The 23,904-nt window shown below is 40.2% G+C and overlaps 1 protein-coding gene, 1 long non-coding RNA gene, 10 other non-coding genes and 1 pseudogene across 30 annotated transcripts; 2 read left to right on the plus strand and 11 right to left on the minus strand.

Annotated features, from left to right (window-relative positions):
• The first annotated feature begins 3,392 nt into the window (after window positions 1–3,392).
• On the plus strand, window positions 3,393–4,208 carry LOC137762843 (ADP-ribosylation factor-like protein 5A pseudogene; annotated as a pseudogene).
• A 3,378-nt stretch (window positions 4,209–7,586) lies between these two features.
• On the minus strand, window positions 7,587–11,899 carry LOC137762845 (uncharacterized). 15 transcript variants are annotated; one of them, XR_011073626.1, is made up of 11 exons: window positions 11,697–11,716; window positions 11,057–11,122; window positions 10,825–10,857; window positions 10,580–10,621; window positions 10,202–10,254; window positions 9,846–9,884; window positions 9,527–9,567; window positions 9,321–9,350; window positions 9,074–9,124; window positions 7,982–8,236; window positions 7,587–7,801 (listed from the first exon to the last, which is right to left on the minus strand). It is a non-coding gene; the product is annotated as an uncharacterized lncRNA (long non-coding RNA). The 15 variants fall into 15 exon arrangements; XR_011073633.1 differs by lacking the exon at window positions 9,321–9,350; XR_011073637.1 differs by having other exon boundaries at window positions 7,982–8,021; window positions 9,321–9,567.
• On the minus strand, window positions 7,868–7,945 carry LOC137763166 (small nucleolar RNA SNORD81). Its single transcript, XR_011073729.1, has one exon. It is a non-coding gene; the product is annotated as a small nucleolar RNA SNORD81 (small nucleolar RNA).
• On the minus strand, window positions 8,094–8,170 carry LOC137763191 (small nucleolar RNA SNORD47). Its single transcript, XR_011073751.1, has one exon. It is a non-coding gene; the product is annotated as a small nucleolar RNA SNORD47 (small nucleolar RNA).
• LOC137763196 (small nucleolar RNA snR60/Z15/Z230/Z193/J17) lies at window positions 8,949–9,029 on the minus strand. The gene has a single exon (XR_011073755.1). It is a non-coding gene; the product is annotated as a small nucleolar RNA snR60/Z15/Z230/Z193/J17 (small nucleolar RNA).
• LOC137763167 (small nucleolar RNA SNORD79) lies at window positions 9,194–9,277 on the minus strand. The gene has a single exon (XR_011073730.1). It is a non-coding gene; the product is annotated as a small nucleolar RNA SNORD79 (small nucleolar RNA).
• On the minus strand, window positions 9,644–9,708 carry LOC137763225 (small nucleolar RNA SNORD78). The gene has a single exon (XR_011073778.1). It is a non-coding gene; the product is annotated as a small nucleolar RNA SNORD78 (small nucleolar RNA).
• On the minus strand, window positions 9,955–10,015 carry LOC137763195 (small nucleolar RNA SNORD44). The gene has a single exon (XR_011073754.1). It is a non-coding gene; the product is annotated as a small nucleolar RNA SNORD44 (small nucleolar RNA).
• LOC137763222 (small nucleolar RNA SNORD77) lies at window positions 10,324–10,393 on the minus strand. Its single transcript, XR_011073776.1, has one exon. It is a non-coding gene; the product is annotated as a small nucleolar RNA SNORD77 (small nucleolar RNA).
• On the minus strand, window positions 10,688–10,769 carry LOC137763163 (small nucleolar RNA SNORD24). Its single transcript, XR_011073726.1, has one exon. It is a non-coding gene; the product is annotated as a small nucleolar RNA SNORD24 (small nucleolar RNA).
• On the minus strand, window positions 10,934–10,995 carry LOC137763227 (small nucleolar RNA SNORD75). The gene has a single exon (XR_011073780.1). It is a non-coding gene; the product is annotated as a small nucleolar RNA SNORD75 (small nucleolar RNA).
• On the minus strand, window positions 11,394–11,473 carry LOC137763193 (small nucleolar RNA SNORD74). The gene has a single exon (XR_011073752.1). It is a non-coding gene; the product is annotated as a small nucleolar RNA SNORD74 (small nucleolar RNA).
• Window positions 11,900–12,061: 162 nt separating the features above from the next.
• Window positions 12,062–23,850, plus strand: ZBTB37 (zinc finger and BTB domain containing 37). 5 transcript variants are annotated; one of them, XM_068541273.1, is made up of 5 exons: window positions 12,062–12,131; window positions 12,664–12,860; window positions 13,929–14,888; window positions 16,350–16,449; window positions 23,164–23,850. In XM_068541273.1, exons 3-5 carry the CDS (start codon window positions 13,966–13,968, stop codon window positions 23,650–23,652), a joined length of 1,512 nt encoding a protein of 503 aa, XP_068397374.1. In that variant the 5' UTR covers window positions 12,062–12,131; window positions 12,664–12,860; window positions 13,929–13,965; the 3' UTR covers window positions 23,653–23,850. The 5 variants fall into 5 exon arrangements, with proteins under 5 accessions (XP_068397374.1, XP_068397375.1, XP_068397379.1 ...); XM_068541274.1 differs by having other exon boundaries at window positions 13,932–14,888; XM_068541278.1 differs by lacking the exon at window positions 23,164–23,850 and adding an exon at window positions 17,047–17,141.
• The last annotated feature ends 54 nt before the right edge of the window (window positions 23,851–23,904 follow it).

A 23,904-nucleotide genomic window follows, 5' to 3' on the forward strand; every position in this document is an offset into this window, starting at 1 on the left:
ATTAGGATTATTTTATTTGGGACTTTTTTGAAGTTTCTTTTTACTTGGAGAGGTGTGAAACATGGCTCTTTGACAGAGTAACATAATGGCATAGTGTTTTCTAATCATGTTTTTCATACCCAGATAGTAGATTGTTCTCTTAGGACAGAGGTAATCAAACCATATGTGAAATGTGGGAAGATTCTTGCCCCTTTAGACTGGTCCGTTGATGGAGGGGTCAGTTCAACCAGCCTCATCAAGAGAATCCTATAAAGTAAGCTGGATAATGACATTTCAGCTATCAACATAATATAGTGAGAAGCAACATGATATAAAGTAAAAAATCACTGAAATAAAAGTCACAAAATCTTAATCAGTGCTTTACCTTGCAAGTTGTATAAACCTCTCTTAGCGTCCCTTCCTGCATGTGTGAAATGTAAACAGTACTTGCCCTGGCTCCCTCACTGGCCTCTTCATGCCAGAATCCTAGGAGGTAATATATGTGGAAGATAGTGTGAGTGAGAATGCTTTGAAAAACTTTAAAGCATTACTTAAATGTAAGATAATGATATTATCCATCTGTAAACAGTATACAGATATATCTATGTATTTTATAGTTTAAGGTTAAACAAAACTGACATCTGTGGTAAAAGGAAAACAGTAATTTCATTAATCAGTATTCTGCTTATATTTCTATTTTTTAAAATAATCATTAATCCCTGAATAACACTTTCCCTCAATTATAAGTAATTGAAAATATTAATTGACCTTAAACCAACCTCAAATGTAGAAAAGTGAACACTGAAACTCATTGTGATTTTCTTATACGTTCTGTTGACACAAATAAAGGCTTATAATTAATTAGTAATTATAAAATGGGAATAAGGCCTTGATTAATGACATTGTTCTTTTCTACTTTATCTTCACTTTTGCCTTGACATTCTTTTGATTTACAATTTATAAACACCAAATATCAGTCTTATATTCCAGCCTATTTTTCTCAGTGCTGTAAGCAGTTTGATACTATAATCTTTCTGTTTGAAAATAAAATCAACTTTGCTTCCAGGTCTAATTTGTGATGCTCAATAGGCTGTGAAGAGTGTGACCTTCACTGATGCCATTAGGTGGAGCTTTTCCCTAAAGTTTGTCCTTTAACCCAGTCTCTCCCCATTTGTGGATGTACTCTGGAGCCAGAAAATTCTTGCTGGCAGAGTTCTTATGGTGAGAAAGGCGTCCAACTCTGCCTACCCTTTCTCAGTGGAGGGAATTTCTAGAGATGCCCTTTATTAGGTAAGAAAATGCAACTTTACATTCATTTACCCCACATCTGCATTACCTAGTTTCTAAATATAATAAATTTACTATTCACTGTTTAGAACCTAATTCTGACCAAAATATTGTCTTTCTATCCTGAAAATGAGAGATACAAAAGATACCCAAAATCCAGAGAATATTTTCTAGGCTACAGACACCAAAGGCCCCAAGTCCCCAGATGTCATACAATCTCATGTTGGCATCACAGAGACCTAGTCACTTTGGGCATCACTCAGCTTTTCTTCAGTCCTGCCTGTCAGGAAAAAAAAAAAAGCTTATTCTGAAATCCAGGGAAATGTCACTATTTTTTTTTTTTTTTGGCCACACCACGCAGCTTGCGGGATCTTAGTTCCCTGACTAGGGATTGAACCCAGGCCCTCAGAAGTAAAAGCGTGGAGTCCTAACCACTGGACTGCCAGGGAATTCCCATTAATTAAATATTTTCTCAAAAATAAAGAACCTAGTTACTGATAAAGTTGGAAACAACACAACCAGGGTTTTGGAACACACAAACTAATTGTAAACCGTAAGCCAGGTTTTGGTTCCAAGTCCAATCTCCCCAGCCTCCTAGGGAATTTAGATTTATTCTATGTTGCAAGTTTTAAAAACAAGGTAAGCAACTGCCAGCTACAATATCGATAGTTATTATTGGCTTCAAGAGAGCTTTGTCTTATGAGCAATTTCTCCTTGTTGGGAAGAGATGTGTTAGATGATGAGTGTGACGTTTTATGCTTGTGGGCTTTGGCTTTTATGTCATTTTATGCTCATGGGCTTCGGCGGAATAAAACAATGCATCTATACCGCTGCACTGTCTTTTCCCAGAGTTCCCCTCTCTGAAGAGCCAGAACTGTGACACTGACCACATTCCTTGCTGCTGATTTTTTGTTAAGCCTAACTCAACCTAGAGATGCTGCCTTAAGGATACTTTTTTCTTGTTTCATGGAAAGTGAGTTATTTCATGACATGAGAAATAACCAGTACACAAAAATATTAGATGGGATATCTGTATAATAAAATTTCATATGTAAGGCATATATTAAATGCACTTCTAAGTCAGTCTTCTGTTTTTAAGACGATGGACTTAGTAGAAAGAACTTGAGTTGGACATAACTGGATTTAATTCCTGGCTTTAACACTCTCTAGTTATGCAACCTTGGCCCAGTCATTTAACCTCTTTAGGCTCCGGTATCTTTACCTAGAATAGCAGTTCTCAAACATTTTGGTCTCAGGACTACTTACACTCTAAAAATGATTGAGGATCCCAAAGAGTTCTATATACCTCTTTTATTGTAGCAGGAATTAAGATTTAAGATTAAGATTTAACCCATTACATGCTAGCAAAAATAGTACATTTTTATTTTTAAATTATTTTCCCAAACAAAAGTTAGTGAGAATAGTGACATTGTTTCTGCAGATCTTTTTGATTTCTGGTTTAACAAAAGATACTGGATTCTCATATCTGATTCTGCATTCCATCTGTTGTGATATGTTGTTTTGGTTGAAATAGCTGAAGAAAATTTGGTCTCACATAAATATGAAGTTAGAAGAGCGAGGAGTATTTTAATAGCCTTCTCTGAAAATTATGGATATTCTTCTTTGATACTACACCACAACTTGACAAGTTTCTTAAAGGTTAGTTGCAATGTGTAATCTGAAATCATATTGGTAAATTTTTCTAAAATCCATTGGTCTGTCTTATATTTTGAATACAACTTTTATGCATGGTTTTCTAATACTGCACATTGATCATTTGAAAAATACTGGATCACTGAATTATGCAGATCGTCCAGGTGTTGACAAATTTCATTAAACAATATCTAAAAAATCACATTGATTAACATCATGACTGATCTCATCGTAAGTCTTTAAGTATGGAGAAGGTGTAAGTGCACAGTGACAGATACAAGCTTTCCAAAATTGTAATTTTCATTTGAAAGCTTGAATTTTATCTTTGGCAACAAATACCATCAGATTTTTTCCCAAACTCATTTGTTTTTGAGAAAATATCTGCCAATATCTATGGCCTGGGCTTTGGTCTCTCTCCAGTTCCAAGCAAGAGGCTGAGGCTCTGGCACATCTCTGCCTCCCCTTCTGCCTGAGTGGGAGAGGCCAGGTGGCCCTGGTGGCTGGAGGGGGCCTGCTGCCTAAGAACGTGTATTCTCTTCACCAGGATAGGGAGACTGTTCAACCACCAGGAGCACATACTTATCATTGTTGGACTGCGTAATGCAGAGAGAACTACCATCCTTTACCAGTTTTCTGTGAATGAAGTTGTACATGCATCCCTTACAATAGGAAGCAATGTAGAAGAAATAGTGATTAATAATACACATTTCATAATGTGGGATACTGGTGGCCAAGAGTCTCTTCGTTCTTCCTGGAACACTTATTACACTAACAGAGTTTGTAATAACTGTTGTGGACGGTACAGACAGAGAAAGGATTGCTGTAACTGAGGAACTCTATAAAATGTTAGCCCATGAAGACCTAAGGAAAGCTGCATTGCTGATTTTTGCTAATGAACAAGATGTTAAAGAATGCATGGCTATAGTAGAAATCTCCCAGTTTTTGAAAATAATTTCTGATATATATTAAAGATCATTTGTGGCATATACAGGTATTCTGTGCTCTTGCTGACCAGGGATTATGCCAAGGACTTGAATGGATGACATCATGATTTAAGATTAGATGATCTCTACTGCCCTCTTCTTGTAGCTTTTGTATAATTGAAAACTGCAAAAATTAATAGTTTAGACATATTTACAATGAACCGATTTAAACTTTTTCTGTAAGAAGAAAAATTAAGACCACTTCTTTGAAAACAAAGATGAAGTCTCACCTTCCAATCTGCTTTCTCATTAGTTCCTTCCAAAGCAAGGTTTTAAAGCTGTGATGGACATTTTTCTCATAATGAATCTCTCAGGTCATTGTATAGGCTGTGTTAAGTACAAAGGGAGAGGAAGACACTTTTAACTTCGAGTCTTATTATCAGTATAATCCTCCCTAGTTCAATGTTCTCTTCTTTTCCCACTAAGTCAAAATGCAGATCACAGATATTCGGTTTCCAATATCTTAAAATGTAATGTTACTTATGAAAAGTATTTTGCGTAAGGTTGTGTATGTATTGTGTGTATACAGCAAGTTCAAGTTAATGACTTTATGTTCTAAAGAAAAGTGAATAACACAAAAATTAATAATATCCTTACTTATGAGATGAGTACTGGCATTGGTGTTAGAGACATTTTATAAGTATCCTCTGTAATCTCTGTATTGTACTAACCAATCCCAAACCATTGTGCTGCCCTTTAAAGAAAAAAAGGAAAAAGCTTGACATTTTGTACCTAATTTTTTGGTTGATCAAATCACATACATAGAAACATGTAATCCAAATGAGTGGATTATCTATCAAAGTCTTGGCTTAGTAGTACAAATAGGCAGAATTACACATTGAGCAATTATCACATTCTTCCCTTTGTTGGGCCTTATGCCATGTAAGTTACTGAGTACAGGCACACCTTCTTTTATTGCACTTAGCTTTTTTTTTTAATTGTGCTTTACAGATAATGCATTTTTTGTTTTTTTCATGAATTGAAGGTTTTATGGCAACCCTGAGTCTAGCAAGTCTATCCACTCCATTTTTCCAACAGCATTTGCTCACTTCATGTCTCAGTGTCACATTTTGTAATTCTTGCAATATTTAAAGCTTTTTCATTTTTATATTTGTCATGGTGATCTGTGATCAGTGATCTTTGATGTTACTACTATGACTCACTGAAGGCTCAGATGGTTAGCATCTTTTAGCAGTCAAGTTTTGTTTTGTTTTATTTTGGCTGCACCTCGTGGTTCACGGGATCTTAGTTTCCCGATCAGGGATCGAACCAGGGCCACGGCAGTGAAAGTGTCAAGGCAAGTCCTAACCACTGGACTGCCAGGGAATTCCCAGCCATCAAATATTTTTAAAGTATGTTTAACACAATATTAAAATCTACTATACTTCTATTTTTTTAATGTACATCTTTTTTAAACACATAATGCTATTGCACACTTAATAGACTATAGTGTACACATAACTTTTACATGTACTAGGAAAGCAATCCTGTGACTTGCTTTATGGTGATATTGGCTTTATTGTGGTGGTCTGGAACTGAACTCACAATTATTTCCAAGGTGTGCCTATTAAGTGTAAATCCACAAATCAGCCAGTCGTGATGAAAGTTATCAAGTGATTTTTTTTTTCAGCATTAATTGAAAACCATTGTGTGAAATGTCATCCCAGAGAAGTATCACCATATAATATTACCAAATTTAGCAGGAGTCTTCCTGGGTATTTAATTATATGTCAAGCATTTAAAGTGAATTTGAGATAAAAGCATATTTTCCAAGCAATGAAGATAATTTAATTTGAAATCTTATTGCTTATAAGTTGAAATAGTTTGAGGGTTTTCTTGTCTAAGTTTTATCTTCTTACACTACGTGAATGCTTAAAATTTTAATACTTTTGATTTGGTTTAAAACTGATCAACATGCTGTATTTTTTACTAAGTAACTTGGCCCAACATACCCTTTGTTTGCTTAGGGTTTTTTCCCAGTGTCTTAAAGTTGAAGGTATTTTTGTTATACTACCTTACCCTTGTTTTAAAACATATTCTTGGATACTTTTTATATATCTTTTATGCCCTGAAAATCTGAAGGCTAATCCAAACTGTCATGTTTTAGAATATTCAAGAAATACTGTTTTTTTTAAGATTTCATGAAGATTTTGATGAGGAGTAATAGCACATACAGTAAATGTTGACAGAAGTTTTCTAAAGTATGAAATAATCCAACCAGGCATGGGAGATCAGTATTTAACATTGGATATTATGTTCAAAATGCAAGTTTCAAAATCCATGTGGGGCCCACTATAGTACTATACCTCTAAGAGACCTGAGCATCCATGGATTTTGGTTATCCACAGGGGGTCCTGGAACCAACCCCCCAGACACCAAGGGGTAACTAACACTTTAATATTTGTCAACTTGCAGGGAGTTTCCTGGTGGTCTGGTGGTTAGGATTAGGTGCATTCACTGCTGTGGCCCGGATTCAATCTCGGGAACAGAAATCCCACAAGTTTCACAGCACAGCCAAAAAAAAAAAATCTGTCAACTTGCTTTTACATAAACTGGTTTTTAGAATAGTATTTCAGGGCTTCCTTGGTGGTGCAGTGGTTGGGAATCTGCCTGCCAATGCAGGGGACACGGGTTCGAGCCCTGGTCTGGCAATATCCCACATGCCGCGGAGCAACTAGGCCCGTGAGCCACAACTACTGAGCCTGCGCGTCTGGAGCCTGTGCTCTGCAACAAGAGAGGCTGCGATAGTGAGAGGCCCGCGCACCGCGATGAAGAGTGGCCCCCACTTGCCGCAACCAGGAAGACCCAACACAACCATAAATAAAAAATACATAAATAAACAAACCCAAAGTTAAAAAAAGAATAGAATGGTATTTCAGTCAGTGGCAGTTTAAGTAAACGTTTTGGCATGCAACCAAGACTTAAAACCCCAATTTAATGTTCCTCCACACCTCAAATGCCAAATTAGAAAGCTGAAATTTGATTGGCAAGTATTTACTTTTTAGATGTTCCCAGAGCTAATGGTTTCCTTGGTATTTAGGAATTAACCAGCAACTCACTGGTTCACTAATTTTCTCACTAACTTGAACAAACCACATTCCCCACCCCAGAAATGTTCAAAACCAGTACCCATTTTCTAAAGGACGTTATAGCCACAGTATTACTGATCTCATTCTTAAAGATCTCACTGTTCTAGGTGTTTTTCAATATGCGTCTTCTAGATAGCACTGAAACCAATTCCTACACCAATTTCCGCATCAACACTTGCCAGACCCCATCACCCTGGTGCTTACTACAGCAAATGGAGATTTTCCCCAATTTCTGCACCCCTACCACTACTTAACATTAAGAGCTTCTGCTTTTCTCTGCAATTTTCAACATAAACAATGTATTTCAATGATTTAATTGCCCATTTTGGAAATTAAGGATCATTTAAGTTCCTGTGTTCTTTCAACATTTTCATTCCTACGGAACTTTCTTGCACAGCACAAAGGTGGTTCAAGCTCATCTTTTGCTTTTCCAGCCTCAGACTACAACTCCAATGGTTGGTTTTCAAAATTGACCCAGGCACTTCACATTAAATCACAGAAAATTTCTGCAAAAAATATGCCGTCAGGTCTCAATTACAAAAATGTCCTATTTCCCTTCATTCATCTCATTAAATTGAAATGAGCACACTTCAGATGGTTCATAAATATTTATTAAAATTCAAAGTTGGAGAATTCCCTGCTGGTCCAGTGGTTAGGGCTCTGCGCTTCCACTGCAGGGGGCACGGGTTCAATCCCTGGTGGGGGAACTAAGATCCTACATGCTGTGCAGCATGGCCAATAAATAAAATAGGCTTTAAAAAAAATTTAAAGTTGTTTCCTCTCCTATCCCATGAGCATCCATCCAGCTGCCTGCAAGAACAGAGAAACCATTTTAAGTCCCATTTCCATGCCAATTCTAATTGCATTTGGAATACACAGAATTATCAGATCTTTGAACATCATCAAGTTATCAGTGAGAGAGTTCAAGTTGGGGTGAGATCATCATGTATTCTGGAACAAGACAACAGTACTGATATTTTCAAGCCTCACCTGTCAACTGTTAAGATGCATGACTGCTGTCATAAATGCCCTGAAAAGTAAAGACCATATAATGTCAAATCACAGTAGAAGGGAAAAAACTTGTGATACTTGTTGATAAAGTAACCTCAGAATCAAAATGGAACGGTTTTATGGGTGATATCATTTTATTCATTTGGCAGAATCATCACATCACTGGTTACATTCTAACTCACCATATATACCAGAGACTGACTGACCTTGAAATCTTCAGGGTAACACATTTGCCTGTTTGAAAATGAAAAATAAAAGCCTTACATTTAAAATTTGCCCTTTCTCCCATTTTTTGTAGCCCATTTTTAAATTTTTCAAATTCTAGGGCAGTGAACCTATTCTGTGCAAGGTGGATCTTTGTCACGATACATCTGTCCAAACCCAGAGAATGTACAACACCATGAGTGAACCCCAATGTACTACTGGACTCTGGGTGATGTGTCAACATAGGTTCAAAATTTTAAGTCCCACTCTGGTGGTAGATGTTGATGGGGAGGATGCTATATGGGAACCTACTGTTCAATTTTGCTATGAATCAAAAACTGCTCTGAGAAATGACTATCAAAAATAATCAGCTAGGGACTTCCCTGGTGGTCCAGTGGGTGGGACTCCACGCTCCCAATGCAGGGGGGCCCGGGTTCGATCCCTGGTCGGGAAACTAGATCCCACGTGCCACAACTAAGACCCGGAGCAGCCAAAATAAATAAAAAATTAAAGAATAATAATAATAATCAGCTAAATTATTCATTCTGATGTAATCTACAGTATATGCCATAAAAATTTCCTCACGTTAGCCTGTTCTTATCCAAAATGTAAATGCCTAATCCTGAAATTAACAGTACAGAACATCTGCATGAGCCGTTACACTTATCCAAATCCCTGAATATTTCTGTGAGACAGCGGCTGGTTTCCACTTTCAAGGGTATATAAACAGAATTGTTGCAGCCAGATACATCAGATAGGAGCGAAAGACAGTATTTGCTCATCACTGTTAGTCTGCTGAACTATGTTATCATCATCGTATCGGCTTTAAACCACAAAACACAGAACCCAAACTTGAGACTTCTATACCTTTGCTTAAAACTTCTTGCTCCCTGCGTTGTAGCCAGTACCTCTCGACACCTGCAAAAATTTAATGAAATTTAATCAAACTGAATAGGTATAATAAGTAGATTTCAAAAATTTTCCAGATACTGTTTCAGTTTTTAAAAATCTTCATTCTTTTTCAGAGAGATTCCCATCTGTTTAATTTTTTAAAAATCATCACTAACAGCATTTTGCTCAGTAACTAGGTAAGACTGATAAAACACATACATACCTTTATATAAAAGATCTCCAAAATTTGCACCTGCAAAGAAGTATTTCTTTAGACACACTTCACAACAGCTTCATACTAAGGCCTGTTTATTTCTCAACGGTCCAACACCAGAAAACACTAACATAGGTGAACAACTACTAAGACCAGCACATTTTTGGAATATAAACCCAAATGCCAGGAGCCAAAGAACTGTTTTCATGTCTTACCCCAAGCAAGCCATCCATGGATAAAAACATGTACCCAGGATCTGTAAGAGAAATGAGACACCTTTCATTAAAATGTCAATCTTATTGTTAAATTCTTACTTAATGTTTGTCACAGGGTTCTTCAGTGTTAGATTTGTCTACATGCTCATTTCAGGTCAGACATTTGCTCAACATCATTACAAAAACCCTGTTCAGAGCATGCTCAACATGCACTTGCAAACCAGACATAGAAAATTAGCTTGGTAGTTAAGCATTCCACTTTATCAGCATTCTCAGTAACAGCTGAGCTTACTAAATTGTTTTTAACATTAATGCTTACCAAAAAGTTGGCCCGGACAGGTCAAGGATTCAAGTCCACCTAAGAAATGACAGTGGTTTTATAATAGCCAAAAATCAATTTTCTCCCCACAAATCTAAAAAGTGCCTGAAATCAGATAGAGCTAATTAAGACCTTCATGTTCAGTCAGTATTTGCTTATCATCACACAGGCTGCTCTCACAAATTAAGACAGGACAAGGATCTGGCTTTTATTTAATGTATTCAGCACACTGTTCAAGCACTTTATGGGAGGACTGCTTCCTGTGCATTAGAAGGCAACCCTAAAAAGCCATTAGTGGTATTCTTTGTCATGTTTGCCCAGTCACCAATGTTTAGTTCAGTTACAATTTTACTTACCCCTTCAACTTTCAGCTTAGTGCCTACATAGTGCCTAACTTCCTGCATAGTGCCTACAAAAAACGAGAAACTAGTTAGTAGTGGTATTTTACTTACACTATCAGCAAAAGTTTTACTAACTCAGATACATCAGACAAATGGCATTATCTTTTTCATGATTCAATCTGTTGAACTATGCAACCATCATAGTATCTGTTTCTTCAGATTCCCCCTCATACTAAATATAAAACTAGAATGCAGCAATTTACGTTTGAAAAAAAGGGGAGGAAAACCCTAATATAAGCACCAACATTGACTTGGCAATTTGTAACCCCTTATGAAAAAAAAAAAAGAATTCAAAGTACTAGATAAACATGGACTATAAAATAGGTTTCCCACCTGTTTGCCCATGGATACAGCATTAAGCTTGTACTTTAAGACCTGGGAAGAAACAGTTTCATATAAACTTGGGTGCAATCTCTACGTTCTCTAAACCACCATTTTGTGTGCCTCAGTTAGCATAATGGTGGTAATAATTCTCGTCACCCTCACAGTCAAGAGTAGCAAATAAACTGTCATCATTGTGGCACATTCAGTGGACTTTCAACCTAACTTCCCTTTGTCAGGGAATTTCAGTAACTCACCCCAGCAGCGGTTCTCATCCCTTTGGTACACAACTAGAAAACAGACAAAGAATAATCCAATAAAACATGCTGTGTTGCTAAGTTAATCACTAATGTCGTTAAGTAGTTAAGCCTCAGAACAGAATTTTTCAGAAATCCCTTCTGCCCACTACTCTTAAACCATCACAGGCTTAACATAAAAACCACATCTAAGCAGATTTCATTCTTCCCACCGTATTTAGCCGTTACTTACCTGTCCACCAGAAGCCATCTAAAGCCACATTGCATTCATGCCTGGCACCCATGGCTGGCACCGTTCCTAGGAAAAATTAGAGATTTAAAAAATTCATTTTGTTCTAAACGTAAGTTTAAACCTTGCGTCGTTTCCATACCACGTAAGCAAGTCGTTTACACCGCCCACAACTGCATGAGAGCATTCAACATAATTAAGATTAAGAACCACTGACGGAAATAATGGTGCAGTGCGGAATGCAGCCTTTAGAAAACCACGTGGCCTTCCTGAGAACAAGTGGCTGAAGGAGACTCAAGCCGAGGTCTTTAACAAAAAGACCCACTCGGTGACTCGGCACGCGCCGCCATCAGAGCCGTTGGCATTCATCAACAGTCTCAGATGTCCCTACCAACACAGGCTTCATCAGAGGCAGAGCCCGCGAGCCGGGGTTTTTCCGCAGTTCGGCCCAACAACCCGAGGAGTATAATTAGGTCGCGCCCGCACCCAACTCGCAATCCTCCACCATCTTCATCTTGTGAACCGTGCGAAGGCCTGCGACTGGCCTAGAAATGCCAGCCGGCTTAAGGCGATCCTAACTGCCAAGAGCTGGAGGCCTCTCAGGCTAAGAACTTACTTAACAGCACACAAAACACGCACATACCGAGAGCCGCCTCGTACCTTCTAAAGACCGAGATGGTGGCCAGGCGCCTGTATATAAGTATTCTATTCCATGACGTCATGACGCAGACTCTCCGCCAGCGTCGGCTTCAACTCCTCCCCCTCTCATTCGCTTCCTCCTTCAGCACACCTCGGTCCAGTCTTCTAAGCCCGCCCTCGGCCCCGCCCTCTGGCCGCGCCCCGGGGCGGGGACACGACCGCCCACGTGACGCAGGGCTCCCGCCCTCCTACGGCCTGAGGAGGAGGGGAAGAGAGGGGAGGGGGCGCGAGGGACGGAAAGCGCTGGGGAGGGGGAAGGGGGGCGGTGTAAGGGTGAGCGATTTCCTTCCGGCACGTCGCCCGCTCCGGGGGAGGGGGTGGGGGGTTTCACTTCCGGGACGGTGTTCCGGCCCATTCCGGCCCATTTCCACCCCCGGAGGTAGGTGCTGCTCCTTGACTGGGCTCGGGCCCCGCACAGCAGTCCCCTTGCCCTGCACTGGGGCCGCCTCGCCCGGTCTCCGCCGCAGCCTGCTCCTGAGGCGCTCAGCCACCTCCCTCCACCCCGCCTCATGGCACCCGGAGACCTTCCACCCGCTTGGCCCCGGGCCGGGCTGAGCTGCCGGACCCGCCCCCTCGTGGGCCCCTCCCTCAGGACCCCGGGATGGGCGGCCCCCTCCCCATCGGCAGCCCGGACACACCCAGATACACACACCCACCTCTAGGCAGCTCCCCGCCCGCTTACGCCTACCGCCTGGACCGGGTCCCGGGGCGCCGCCCCCTTCCCGGTCCTCTACCCTCACCTGATTGCTCGCTCCCCGGCCGCACGCCTTGCTCCCCTCTCCGCCCCCGCTCCTCGGTGACATTTCGCCCCTCTGCTTTTTCCCCGTTCCCCATGCTTCCTAACGCGGACGAAAGCCACTCGAGTACCGGAGTGGCCAACCCCATGCAGTTCCCGATTCTCCCTCTTACAGCTCTCACCCCTCCAGTGCCGACGGTAGAGAAAGACCTTACTCCAGGGGCTTCCTCCTCACTGGGGAATTGCCGGAAAGAGCAAACAAAAAAGGCGCTGGTGTAGGCTCCAAAATAAACATCTGAATTCATGATGGCATCGACAGAGGCTCTTATTGGATTAAAAGTTTCAAAACAAACAAAAACGCTTTGGAAAAAGGTCAGATTGGCTAAAGTTGGTTCTTGAAAGCAGTGTATACACTTCCCTATTTACTGATAAGTGTGTGGTAAATGCAGGGCAATACTGTGAGCTTGTCAGGATAAGTTCCTGAAGTTTCAGGTCTTAGGTAACTATGTATGCTCAAGTCAGTGTCTTTCTAATGGGATTTATACAAACTACTCTCAACCAGTGAAGACTATTGGATGCAGTTACAGGCTTAGCGGTTCTGCAACTTTTCAGAAATCTTTTAATGTAAAAATATCGTCCATACTTGGTAAATGCTCTGTTTTTCACCAGCTTTGGGGAACTAAATTTCAGAATCAAAGTATCATTACCACCCTGAAATTTCCAACTTTGAATTTAGATAGAGGCAGACTTATCTACCTTTACCTAATCCTGAGAGTGAACTTCTTCAAGTTCTCTGCATTTGAGTCCTGACACAACTTGGAGTTTTTCGTAACCTAGAGTTTACCTCCAAGTCCTAAACCCAAAGCCTTTCTGTGGGGAGCTCTGACCCTTCAGCTTAGAAATAATGGATTATACTCAGGAGGGATATTAGTCACTTCATAAAATAATAAACATAACTCATGCATCAAGTAGTAAAATATTAACGGTATCTAATCAGCCCACCTGTGTATAATTACATTTATTCAAAAAGCTTCTTTCTTTCCTTCTCCAAAGAAAACTTGTCACCGCATTTTATAATGTGTGCAAATACCTTATGATTAACACTTAGTAAATAAAAATTGTCACACTGCTTTTTTTTACCCCCTCTATTCTGTTGAACTTCAGTTTTGATGTTATATAGCTTGTTAAGAAGGAAAATATGGGCATAGCTTGAATTTTTAGAAGTCTAACAATCACTTTTTGGTTTTAATGGTACCTTGCTGTGAAACCTAAACTACTAAACCTGTTGGTATTTCTTTTCCATGTTTAAACATAAGGAAAGTATCTCTATTTATTTGGAGATTTTGAGATTTTACCAGATAATATTTTTAAATAGGTGTGAATTGGAAAGCCTGAGGGGACTGGTTATAATTACTAACGACAGTTCGTTTCCTCTTTCAGCAGGGTTGAATGCCTGCCTACACCCTCAGGCACGACCATGGAGAAAAGTGGGAACATACAACTGGAGATCCCTGACTTCAGCAACTCTGTCCTGAGCCATCTAAACCAGCTGCGCATGCAGGGCCGTCTCTGTGACATCGTGGTCAACGTGCAAGGACAAGCTTTTCGGGCTCACAAAGTGGTACTGGCTGCCAGCTCCCCCTATTTCCGAGATCACATGTCCTTGAATGAGATGAGTACTGTCTCCATTTCAGTCATAAAGAACCCTACTGTTTTTGAACAGCTCCTTTCTTTCTGTTACACGGGGCGGATATGCCTGCAACTGGCAGATATCATCAGCTACCTGACAGCTGCCAGTTTTCTGCAGATGCAGCATATTATAGACAAATGTACACAGATCCTGGAGGGCATTCATTTCAAAATCAATGTGGCTGAGGTTGAAGCTGAATTAAGTCAAACAAGGACAAAGCACCCAGAGGGACCTCCAGAGTCTCACAGAGTTACACCAAATCTGAACCGCTCCCTTAGCCCCCGACATAATACCCCAAAGGGAAACCGGCGAGGTCAGGTTAGTGCTGTGCTGGATATCAGGGAGCTCAGCCCTCCTGAGGAGTCCACCAGCCCTCAGATAATTGAACAGAGTTCTGATGTAGAGAGCCGGGAGCCCATTCTTCGGATCAACCGAGCAGGACAGTGGTACGTGGAGACAGGAGTAGCAGACCGAGGGGCCCGGAGTGATGATGAAGTTAGAGTTCTTGGAGCAGTACACATCAAAACTGAAAATCTAGAAGAGTGGCTTGGGCCTGAGAATCAGCCTTCTGGAGAAGATGGGAGTAGTGCAGAGGAAGTCACAGCCATGGTGATTGACACCACAGGCCATGGTTCTGTAGGACAGGAAAATTACATGTTAGGATCTTCAGGAGCCAAGGTCGCTAGGCCAACAAGCAGTGAAATTGACAGGTAAGTTTTGTTTGCCCATCTAATGGCTGTTGTGCATATGTAATTAAAGCAGGCCGTGTGTGTGATACAAAGAGTATCTTCCTTACTTGATGTTCTTAGTCTAAGTTTATGTTGGGTAAACTGGAAGTGTGCCAAAAGACTTGCATTCTAATTTTTTTAAAGCAGGAAGCTCCTAGTCCTGAAGTATTCACAGTGTTGTGAGAATTATGGTAAAGTTAGACACTTCATGAATCAGAATAGCATCTGCAGTCACGCTAGGATCAGTAATTGCCAGGGCTTCTTCGGAATTCCAGGAAGAGAGCTGGTCATCAGCTGGGAATCTGACAGCATTGCCCTTCCTTGGTATGTTCTCACACAGGTAGGTGGCCTCTGGGAGTTTCACATTCCGTTGTAGCACTGTTTACTTTTCTTTGCCCCCATCTACCAAATTAGATGAAATATGGTACCAGCAGTGATTGTTCTTTTTAGTGTAATCACAGTAATTCCAAAGAAAAGCTTTTTGGATGTTTTTCATTCCTTTTTTTTCACTTGTCATTTGATGATATTTTTTCTGTTTTGTCATTGATGACAGCTGCTACCACAAACCTGACAGTTTCTTTTTTTCACCAGTGCTACTATGCCCTATGCCCCACTTTTCTCTTTCTAGTGCATTGCAGTTGTTAGAACATTTCTTTGGGGGGAAATAACAATAATTTTAATCTAAGTAAATTGAAAGAAAGTCTCAATTGAAATAAATATTACCAACTAAGATGGGTAATATTCTTTTCCTTTCTTAAAAATTTAAAATTGACTGTATGAACAGTGATAACTAAACAAGCTATGATTTTGGTTCGCATCTGGTCTTGAGAGACAAGTGTGTCACAGAAATTCAGAGAGTATATACTATATCCATTTAAGTTGGTCTTGATTAGAGTATTTTCCTTCATGTGTCCTTAATAGTTAAAATATTCTTGAGCATAATACTTATTGTCACCCTATGTTAGCACTGTTGTCCCCCCCATATTAGAACTGTATCAGAAATAATAGCTTAAATGCAAAGATTTTTGATCTTCATGATCTACGTCAACAGTCTGAAATATATAAAAAATTATCATGGGGCTTGGGGAAAGGATCAACCAAGAACCTAAAAGTTATATAGAAGAAACAGAATTACAGACCCAGTTTTAATTTATTCTTTTTTGGTCTTCTGGTACTTACGTAAGGGTAGAAGTTTATATTTAGCCTTAGCTTCACCAGGTCATATTGGCTGCGTCATTTTGTATTTCTTAAATTTACTAGGGCAAGCTTTTCTTATTTCATGTATGATTCTGTATTGGCTCCATGAAAGGACTTCTTAGAAATCTTGTTATTCAGTTTGTTCCCCCTTCCTAGACTATAGGATAAAGGAGGCAGACATCACCATTTTTTAAGTTCCTTGACACTACTTTTCTATTAGTCCCCTTTGTGCTCCTCTTCCGACAGATTTAGCCCCTCCGGCAGTGTTGTTCCCTTGACGGAGAGACACAGAGCCAGAAGTGAGTCTCCTGGGAGAATGGATGAGCCTAAGCAACCCAGCTCCCAGGTATGTAGTTGTGGATTTAGAACTGCTGCAGTGGTTGAAGAAATTGCCACTGTGTGTGAACATAGTATAATGAATAAGAAAGGAAAGATGTAGGAGAGGTGACATTGGCCCTGTTTAATAAATACTGTATATGATTACTTTTCTCTTTATTCTTGCTTGTGAGCATGCAGGAAATACACTTTTGGTGTCAGCAGATTTTGGGAAGTAGAAAAGGATAAGATTGTGAAACTCTTTCCTGATTATAGGAGGCAGTCTATAGTCCTAAGAGTAATAAAAATAACCTCTGAAAACTACATGCAGGTAATGTAGGACCTGGGATGGAGAGAGTTTGATTTTGTACATGTGTCGATATAAGACTACATAATTACTAGTTTATATAGTATTGTAGATTTGTAAATGAATTGCTTATGCATTTTTGTGTCCTGTTTGCTTTTTAGTATGCTTGTATCCTTTCATTTATTTTCTTCCTAAATGTCCTGTTAGACTAAAATGTTCTAGAAAGGATAGGAATGATGTCTTCTATTTTATTTGCAACTCTTTTTAGCAAGTAGTATAAGTATGTAGTTGGTTGATAATTTTGTTTATTTTTTCTCACAGGTGTCTATCATTGAAGATTGATTTTAAAAAAGTTGGTGAACTCACCAAGTAGAACACAATTAATTGTAAACACTGTGGCCCTTTAAAAGGAAACACTGGTGGATTAAGATTGCGTAGCTAATTTTTTATCTTCTGCACTATACTGATAGTATCTTGTTTAATTTTTATCTAAACCACTAGATGTTTATTGTGTATATAGTATAGTAACAGCAGTAAGACATTGTTATAAACTGTATTTACTTGTATATTATCATGCTGTTTGGTATCAGAAAAGGAACTGCAACCATTATAGGAGAATTTTTTAGTTTTAGTAAGGTGTGAGAGAAAGTGTTAGGAGCTTGGAGGAAAAGTAAGTTTACTCATATTATTAGGGCCCTTCTTCTCTTCATCTCTCAAATGAAATGTGATGACTCTGTGACCTATGTGACGGTAACTATTGTGAAAATAAATACAGCAATGAGACAGACCTTACAACTGAATGTGGGCATAAGACAGACTAACAGATACACAAAGCACATATAGATAAGACTATATAGACTTAAGTAACTGTGTTGTGGGAATAGGAGTGCTTAAAAGGCAGTTACAGGAATCAATATCCACTTAAGGAAAGTGTTACTCAGGAGAGTTTAAGTGTGGTTTTTAAAGTAGTCAGAGATGACTTATTCCACATATAGTTAGGATAGGGACAAAAATTGGAATTCTGCAAGGTTGTTTACCTGACTGAAGCAGAAGGTACAGGCTGTAAAGAAATAGGAGATAAGTAGTATTGTCTGGAATTGCTGTTAAGAGATGAGTTAATATATGCCTTAACATAGGGGTCCCCAACCCCCGGGCCTCAGACTGGTAGCGGCCTGTGGCCTGTTAGGAACCGGGCTGCACAGCAGGAGGTGAGCGGCGAGCAAGCGAAGCTTCATCTGCCACTCCCCGTTGTCAGTGGAAAAATTGTCTTCCATGAAACCGGTCCCTGGTGCCAAAAAGGTTGGGGACCGCTGCCTTAACGTGGAAAGTTTATTAGGACGAGTCTACTCACCAGTTATTTTTTTCCCACCACATAGAACCAAAACAGGACATGGACTTATGTTGTAGTAAAAACAAATTTTGGTAGGCTTGAAGAGCTTCCTGATTATAAGGGTGATTTAACTGGAACAGAATACTTAAGGTCACTCCTTTATTCAAAATATTCTACGGCTTTTTCCTTTTTCTACCGCATGAAGGTTAAGATACTTGGTCTCATTTTGCAAGTAATTTATAATCTTTCTAACCCAGCTTTTCCCACCATTCATCAGCATTAACTGTCCCAAACAGGCAGACTTTGTGCCTCAGAACTCCATCAGACTTCTGTGTCTGCACCTTGAGTCTGGAATACTCTGTTCTTCCCAGGTGTCTGAGTCCACGCAAGGCCTAACGCCTAGTTCCATCTGTCCTAACCAGCCTAGTCCTCTTTGATCTCCCCTTCTTAAACCACTGTAGCATTTATACATGGTACCGTGTAATTTTTTCCTAATTCTCTACTGACTCATATAAATTATTCTTTTCTTATTTACATTAATTTGTCTCCTTCTAGATTGAAATCTCCTTGAGAGCAGAGCCCACATTTTCTAATCTTAGTGTCTGACGTTGTCTTATCAGGTGCCCACTAAATGGGAGTTGTTTTACCTCTAAGTAGTTCTGAGTAGCTAAGATTACTGAGTAGGTGCCCAATAAAGAGACAACTACTAAATAAGGAATTATTTAGTTCCCTGTGAAGTCCTCAGTTTGGGAGATATTTAAATAAAATTAGTGAACCAATCAGATAAGTCCCTTCAGTTCTTTTAGTCTCTGATTAGTAACTGAAAGTTAGGATTGTGGACAGCAGTGAAGGCCATGTCAAGAATCTAGACTGGTATTTGTCTTAGAAAGTATGGGAAGCATTCATTTATATGGAATTTACTCATTGTATGGAATAATTCATTTAAAAAATAGTTTTTGAACACCAGCTACATATCAGGCACTGTCAAGTTCTGGCATATTCGGCAATATAGAATTATCCCTGTGCTTACAGAGTTTACAATCTGGTAGGGAATTGCCAACTGGGAGAAGTGAAATGATCCACTTCTTCGTGACAGAGAGAACCAGGAAGCAGCCATTTCTGGCCTTGCTTCTTTTTTAGAGTATAAAGGAATAAAACTACCAAAAATACATTGTTACCTTTGACAAGGACCTAATCTACATTTTATGCTCATTTATTTGCTCTTTTATTGCAATTTTATTGCAATAATTTTTAGGTGAAATTGATCATAATGTGTGAGTTTTCTGATTATGGTTCATGACAGATAACTAAAATACATTTACTTTCTGTTTGTGGATAATACTGCTATGACATTGTTTTCCTTAAAGTTAGGCATTTTTTTTTAGGGAATTGGTATCCTCAAGATTATGAATAATATTGTGAATTTTTGTAATGTTTAATAATAGCTAACATTTATTGAGCTGCATTAAGCACTTTCATTCAATGCTCATAGCAGCCTATGAGGTACATGCTATTGTTATATTCATTTTACAGATGAAGAAGCTGACACACAGAGTAGTTAAATAACTTGCTCAAAGTCAAGCAATAAGTGGATGCAGGTTTGAACCCAAGTTCCAGCACCCTTAATTGCTGTAAAGTATAACATCAGGCATTCAGGGATATCTCAAGGTATTATTATATTTGATTCCCATGAGAATCCAATGGAATTGGCGAAACATATTCTAATATTTTTATTTTATGGATGGGGAAACTAAGCCTCAGAGAAGTTATTCTATGCTCTGCCCATGGTCACCCAGGACCTATTAGTGGGATAATCCCTCATTCTTTTTTTTTTTTTTGGCTGTGTTGGGTCATCGTTGCTGCGCGCAGGCTTTCTCTAGCTGTGGTGAGTGGGGCCTACTCTTCCTTGTGGTGCGCAGGCTTCTCATTTCGGTGGCTTCTCTTGTTGCGGAGCACAGGCTCTAGGCGCACAGGCTTCAGGAGTTGCAGCACACAGGCTCAGTGGTTGTGGTTTGCGGGCTCTAGAGCGTAGGCTCAGTAGTTGTGGTGCAAGGGCTTAGTTGCTCCACAGCATGTGGGATTTTCCCGGGCCAGGGATCGAACCCATGTCCCCTGTATTAGCTGGTGGATTCTTAACCACTGCACCACCAGGGAGGTCCCAGTCCCTCATTCTTTATGTGAGTTCAGTTTTGATTATCCAGGGAATTGGAGCAGGAAGAAATGTTATATGAAATAAATGAGAAATCATCTAAAGCCTTACCATTCAATGCTTGACCTCACATACTGCTTCCCAAACCTGCTGAGAACCACCTCTATTCTGTTGGAAATACTGAAGAGCATTGTTAGCTAACATGTGAAAGGAGACAATACACATTTTTAGATATTCAAGAAAAGGGTATAAGATTATTTGCTAATTAGATTCATTTTTCTCCAGTTAATCCAGAGTCAACTTTTACATATTCTCCTCTTTGCATTGTACTTTACCTCTGCTACACGTATGGAATTTTCTCCTATATATTTAAAATGCTTATATAGGGACTTCCCTAGCGGTCCAGTGGTTAAGACTTTGTGCTTCCAATGCAGGGGGCACGGGTTCCATCCCTGGTCAGGGAACTAAGATCCCACATGCTGTGTGGCCAAAAAATAAACAAATAAATAAAATGCTCATATATATTTGTGTGTGTGTGTTTTTTTGGCCGCGCTGCACATCATGTAGGATCTTAGGTCCCTGACCAGGGCTTGAACCCATGCCCCCTGCAGTGGAAGCGCAGAATCTTAACCACTGGACCACCAGGGAAGCCCCTATATATTTTTGTGTGTGTGTATGTATGTGTATATAAGCTTTTTTTTTTTTTTTAAATTAATAGCTACTTTATTTATTTATTTTATTTCTTTTTTGGCTGTGTTGGGTCTTCGTTTCGTGCGAGGGCTTTCTCTAGTTGCGGCAAGCGGGGGCCACTCTTCATCGCGGTGCGCGGGCCTTTCACTATCGCGGCCCCTCCCGTTGCGGGGCACAGGCTCCAGACGCGCAGGCTCAGCAGCTGTGGCTCACGGGCCCAGTTGCTCCGTGGCATGTGGGATCTTCCCAGACCAGGGCTCGAACCCGTGTCCCCTGCATTAGCAGGCAGATTCTCAACCACTGCGCCACCAGGGAAGCCCTGTATATAAGCGTTTTACTCAAAACGTTATACATAAAACATGTGCTATGTACACCCACGCACACAAGGACTTCAGAAGTCAGCAGGCTAAATAAATCAGAAATTTTTTTTTAATAAATTTATTTATTTATTTTTGGCTGTGTTGGGTCTTCATTGCTTCGCGTGGGCTTTCTCTACTTGCGGTGAGCGGGGGCTACTCTTCGTTGCAGTGTGTGGGCTTCTCATTGTTGTGGCTTCTCTTGTTGAGGAGCACAGGCTCTAGGCACGCAGGCTTCAGTAGTTGTGGCACATGGGCTCAGTGGTTGTGGCTTGCGGGCTCTAGAGCACAGGCTCAGTAGTTGTGGCTCGCAGGCTCTAGAGCGCAGTAGTTGCGCACAGGCTTAGTTGCTCCACAGCATGTGGGATCTTCCCGGACCAGGGCTCGAACCTGTGTCCCCTGCATTGGCAGGCAGATTCTTAACCACTGTGCCACCAGGGAAGCCCTCTCTTTACTTTTAATAATCTGTTTAAATCAAACCATTACAAATAATAGGTATGTAAAATTAGATGATAATACTTCTGTGCAGTGTATTTTAAGGACACTTACCTTTACTATAAACGGTTTGAAAAGTGAATTAGCAACATCATTAGGAATATGTATTTCTCCTACTTCTCTTTGTTTTGTCTGCTTTTTGTTCAGAAGTTTTATCTTTTTGTTCAGAGGGCAAAATCAGAAACCAAGTCTTTTTTTGTGTGTGTGACTTTTTTTTTTTAATACTTATTTATTTATTTTGGTTGTGCCAGGTCTTAGTTGCAGCTCCAGAGCTCCTTAGCTGTGGCTTGGCGGCTCCTTAGTTGCAGCAGGCTGGCTCCTTAGTTGTGACATGCAAACTCTTAGTTGCAGCATGTGTGTTGGATCTAGTTCCCTGACCAGGGATTGAACCTGGGCCCCCTGCATTGGGAGCGTGGAGTCTTATCCATGGCGCCAGCAGGGAGGTCCCAGAAACCAAGTCTTGTACTTCTTTCTCTGTGGCACCTGTCATTGTATTTGGCGGACAATAGTCACTCAGTAAATACTTACTGAGTATCAAATTGTGAAGAGGTTATAGGAGGGAATAACCAAGTTAGTAAGTTCATATCTCAGCCTAGTTTCCTTTCCCAGCTCTTTTGCCAATATTCTCTGAGGTCAGTTAAACTTTTGTTAGTCTTCAGAATGAAGAAAATATGTTGGTGTGGTACTAAAATATTTTTGGGTAAAAAGGAATACTGTCACCTACGAATTATATACATTTTTATAAAGCTAGTTACTGTTGGGTTAAATTTTGGTATTAATGATAATGCCATAAATATGATTTATAATATGCTTGCCATAATGTATTCTGTACTGTCAGATATAGTAGCCATTAGCCATGCCACATGTGGCTATTTAAATTTAAATTTTAGTTAAGTGAAAGCAATTAAAATGAAAAATTCAGTTCCTCAGTCACACTAGCATATTACACATGCTTAATAGCCACATATGCCTGGTGGCAACTGTATTAGGTGGTGCGGATTATCAAGTATTTCCATCATCACAGAAAGTTCTGTTGGACCAACATTGCCTAAGTACCTACCTGATTGTCTAGACTATAATTGCAAATTAGAGTCCAAATGGATGGTATGAGTGGGCTTAGATTCTCCTTTCACCGTAAATTAAACATTCAGCAGGGGTTTAATAAGCATGCAGTTTTTCAGCCAGAAAGTAACTCAGCTGTCCTCTTCTTTTATGGTAATGGAGTAGAGTGGCCTCGATTTTTTTTTGTTTAATTTCTATCTTAACATCTTTACTTTTTCATAGTAATTAATTTCCTATTTGGATCGCTACAAAAAATAAGCATATAGCTTAGTAACAGAAGTAAAAATAGATTTGATGTCTTTTACTATATATACTTAATAATATATATTCTTTCTTATTGTCCTCACCTGGTACAGGTAGAAGAGTCAGCAATGATGGGAGTAAGTGGCTATGTGGAGTATCTCCGAGAGCAGGAAGTATCTGAGCGGTGGTTCCGGTACAACCCCCGTCTCACCTGTATCTACTGCGCCAAATCTTTCAACCAGAAGGGGAGCCTGGACCGCCACATGCGCCTGCACATGGGAATTACACCATTCGTCTGCCGCATGTGTGGCAAGAAATATACCCGGAAAGATCAGCTGGAGTATCACATCCGCAAGCACACAGGCAACAAGCCCTTTCACTGTCATGTTTGTGGCAAAAGTTTCCCCTTCCAGGCCATCTTGAATCAGCACTTTCGCAAAAACCACCCTGGCTGTATACCCCTGGAGGGGCCTCATAGCATCTCCCCTGAAACAACTGTCACATCTCGGGGACAAGCCGAGGAAGAGTCACCTTCACAAGAAGAGACAGTTGCTTCTGGGGAAACTGCCCAGGGCTCTGTGTCCACTACTGGGCCAGATTGAAACAGCAAGGAGGGGGGCAGACCTTCTTCCCCTTTGGGCCGTAAGTAACCAGCATCAGGGCCATGGGCTGGTACTTATATTCACAAAATGCCACAACACCAGATCAGAAGATGTTAGCAAGATGTTGTATCAGCAACATACACAAAAGCATTAGAGGCTCTTCCCCTCTTTCTTCCCACCTCACACTTTGGAAAATAATCAAGCAAATCAGCTTTCTAATTCAGGGATCAACAGCCTTGGTTTGTTAACTTT

Source organism: Eschrichtius robustus, chromosome 3 (genome assembly GCF_028021215.1).
Source record: "Eschrichtius robustus isolate mEscRob2 chromosome 3, mEscRob2.pri, whole genome shotgun sequence".
In the NCBI taxonomy this organism is placed as follows: domain Eukaryota; kingdom Metazoa; phylum Chordata; class Mammalia; order Artiodactyla; family Eschrichtiidae; genus Eschrichtius; species Eschrichtius robustus.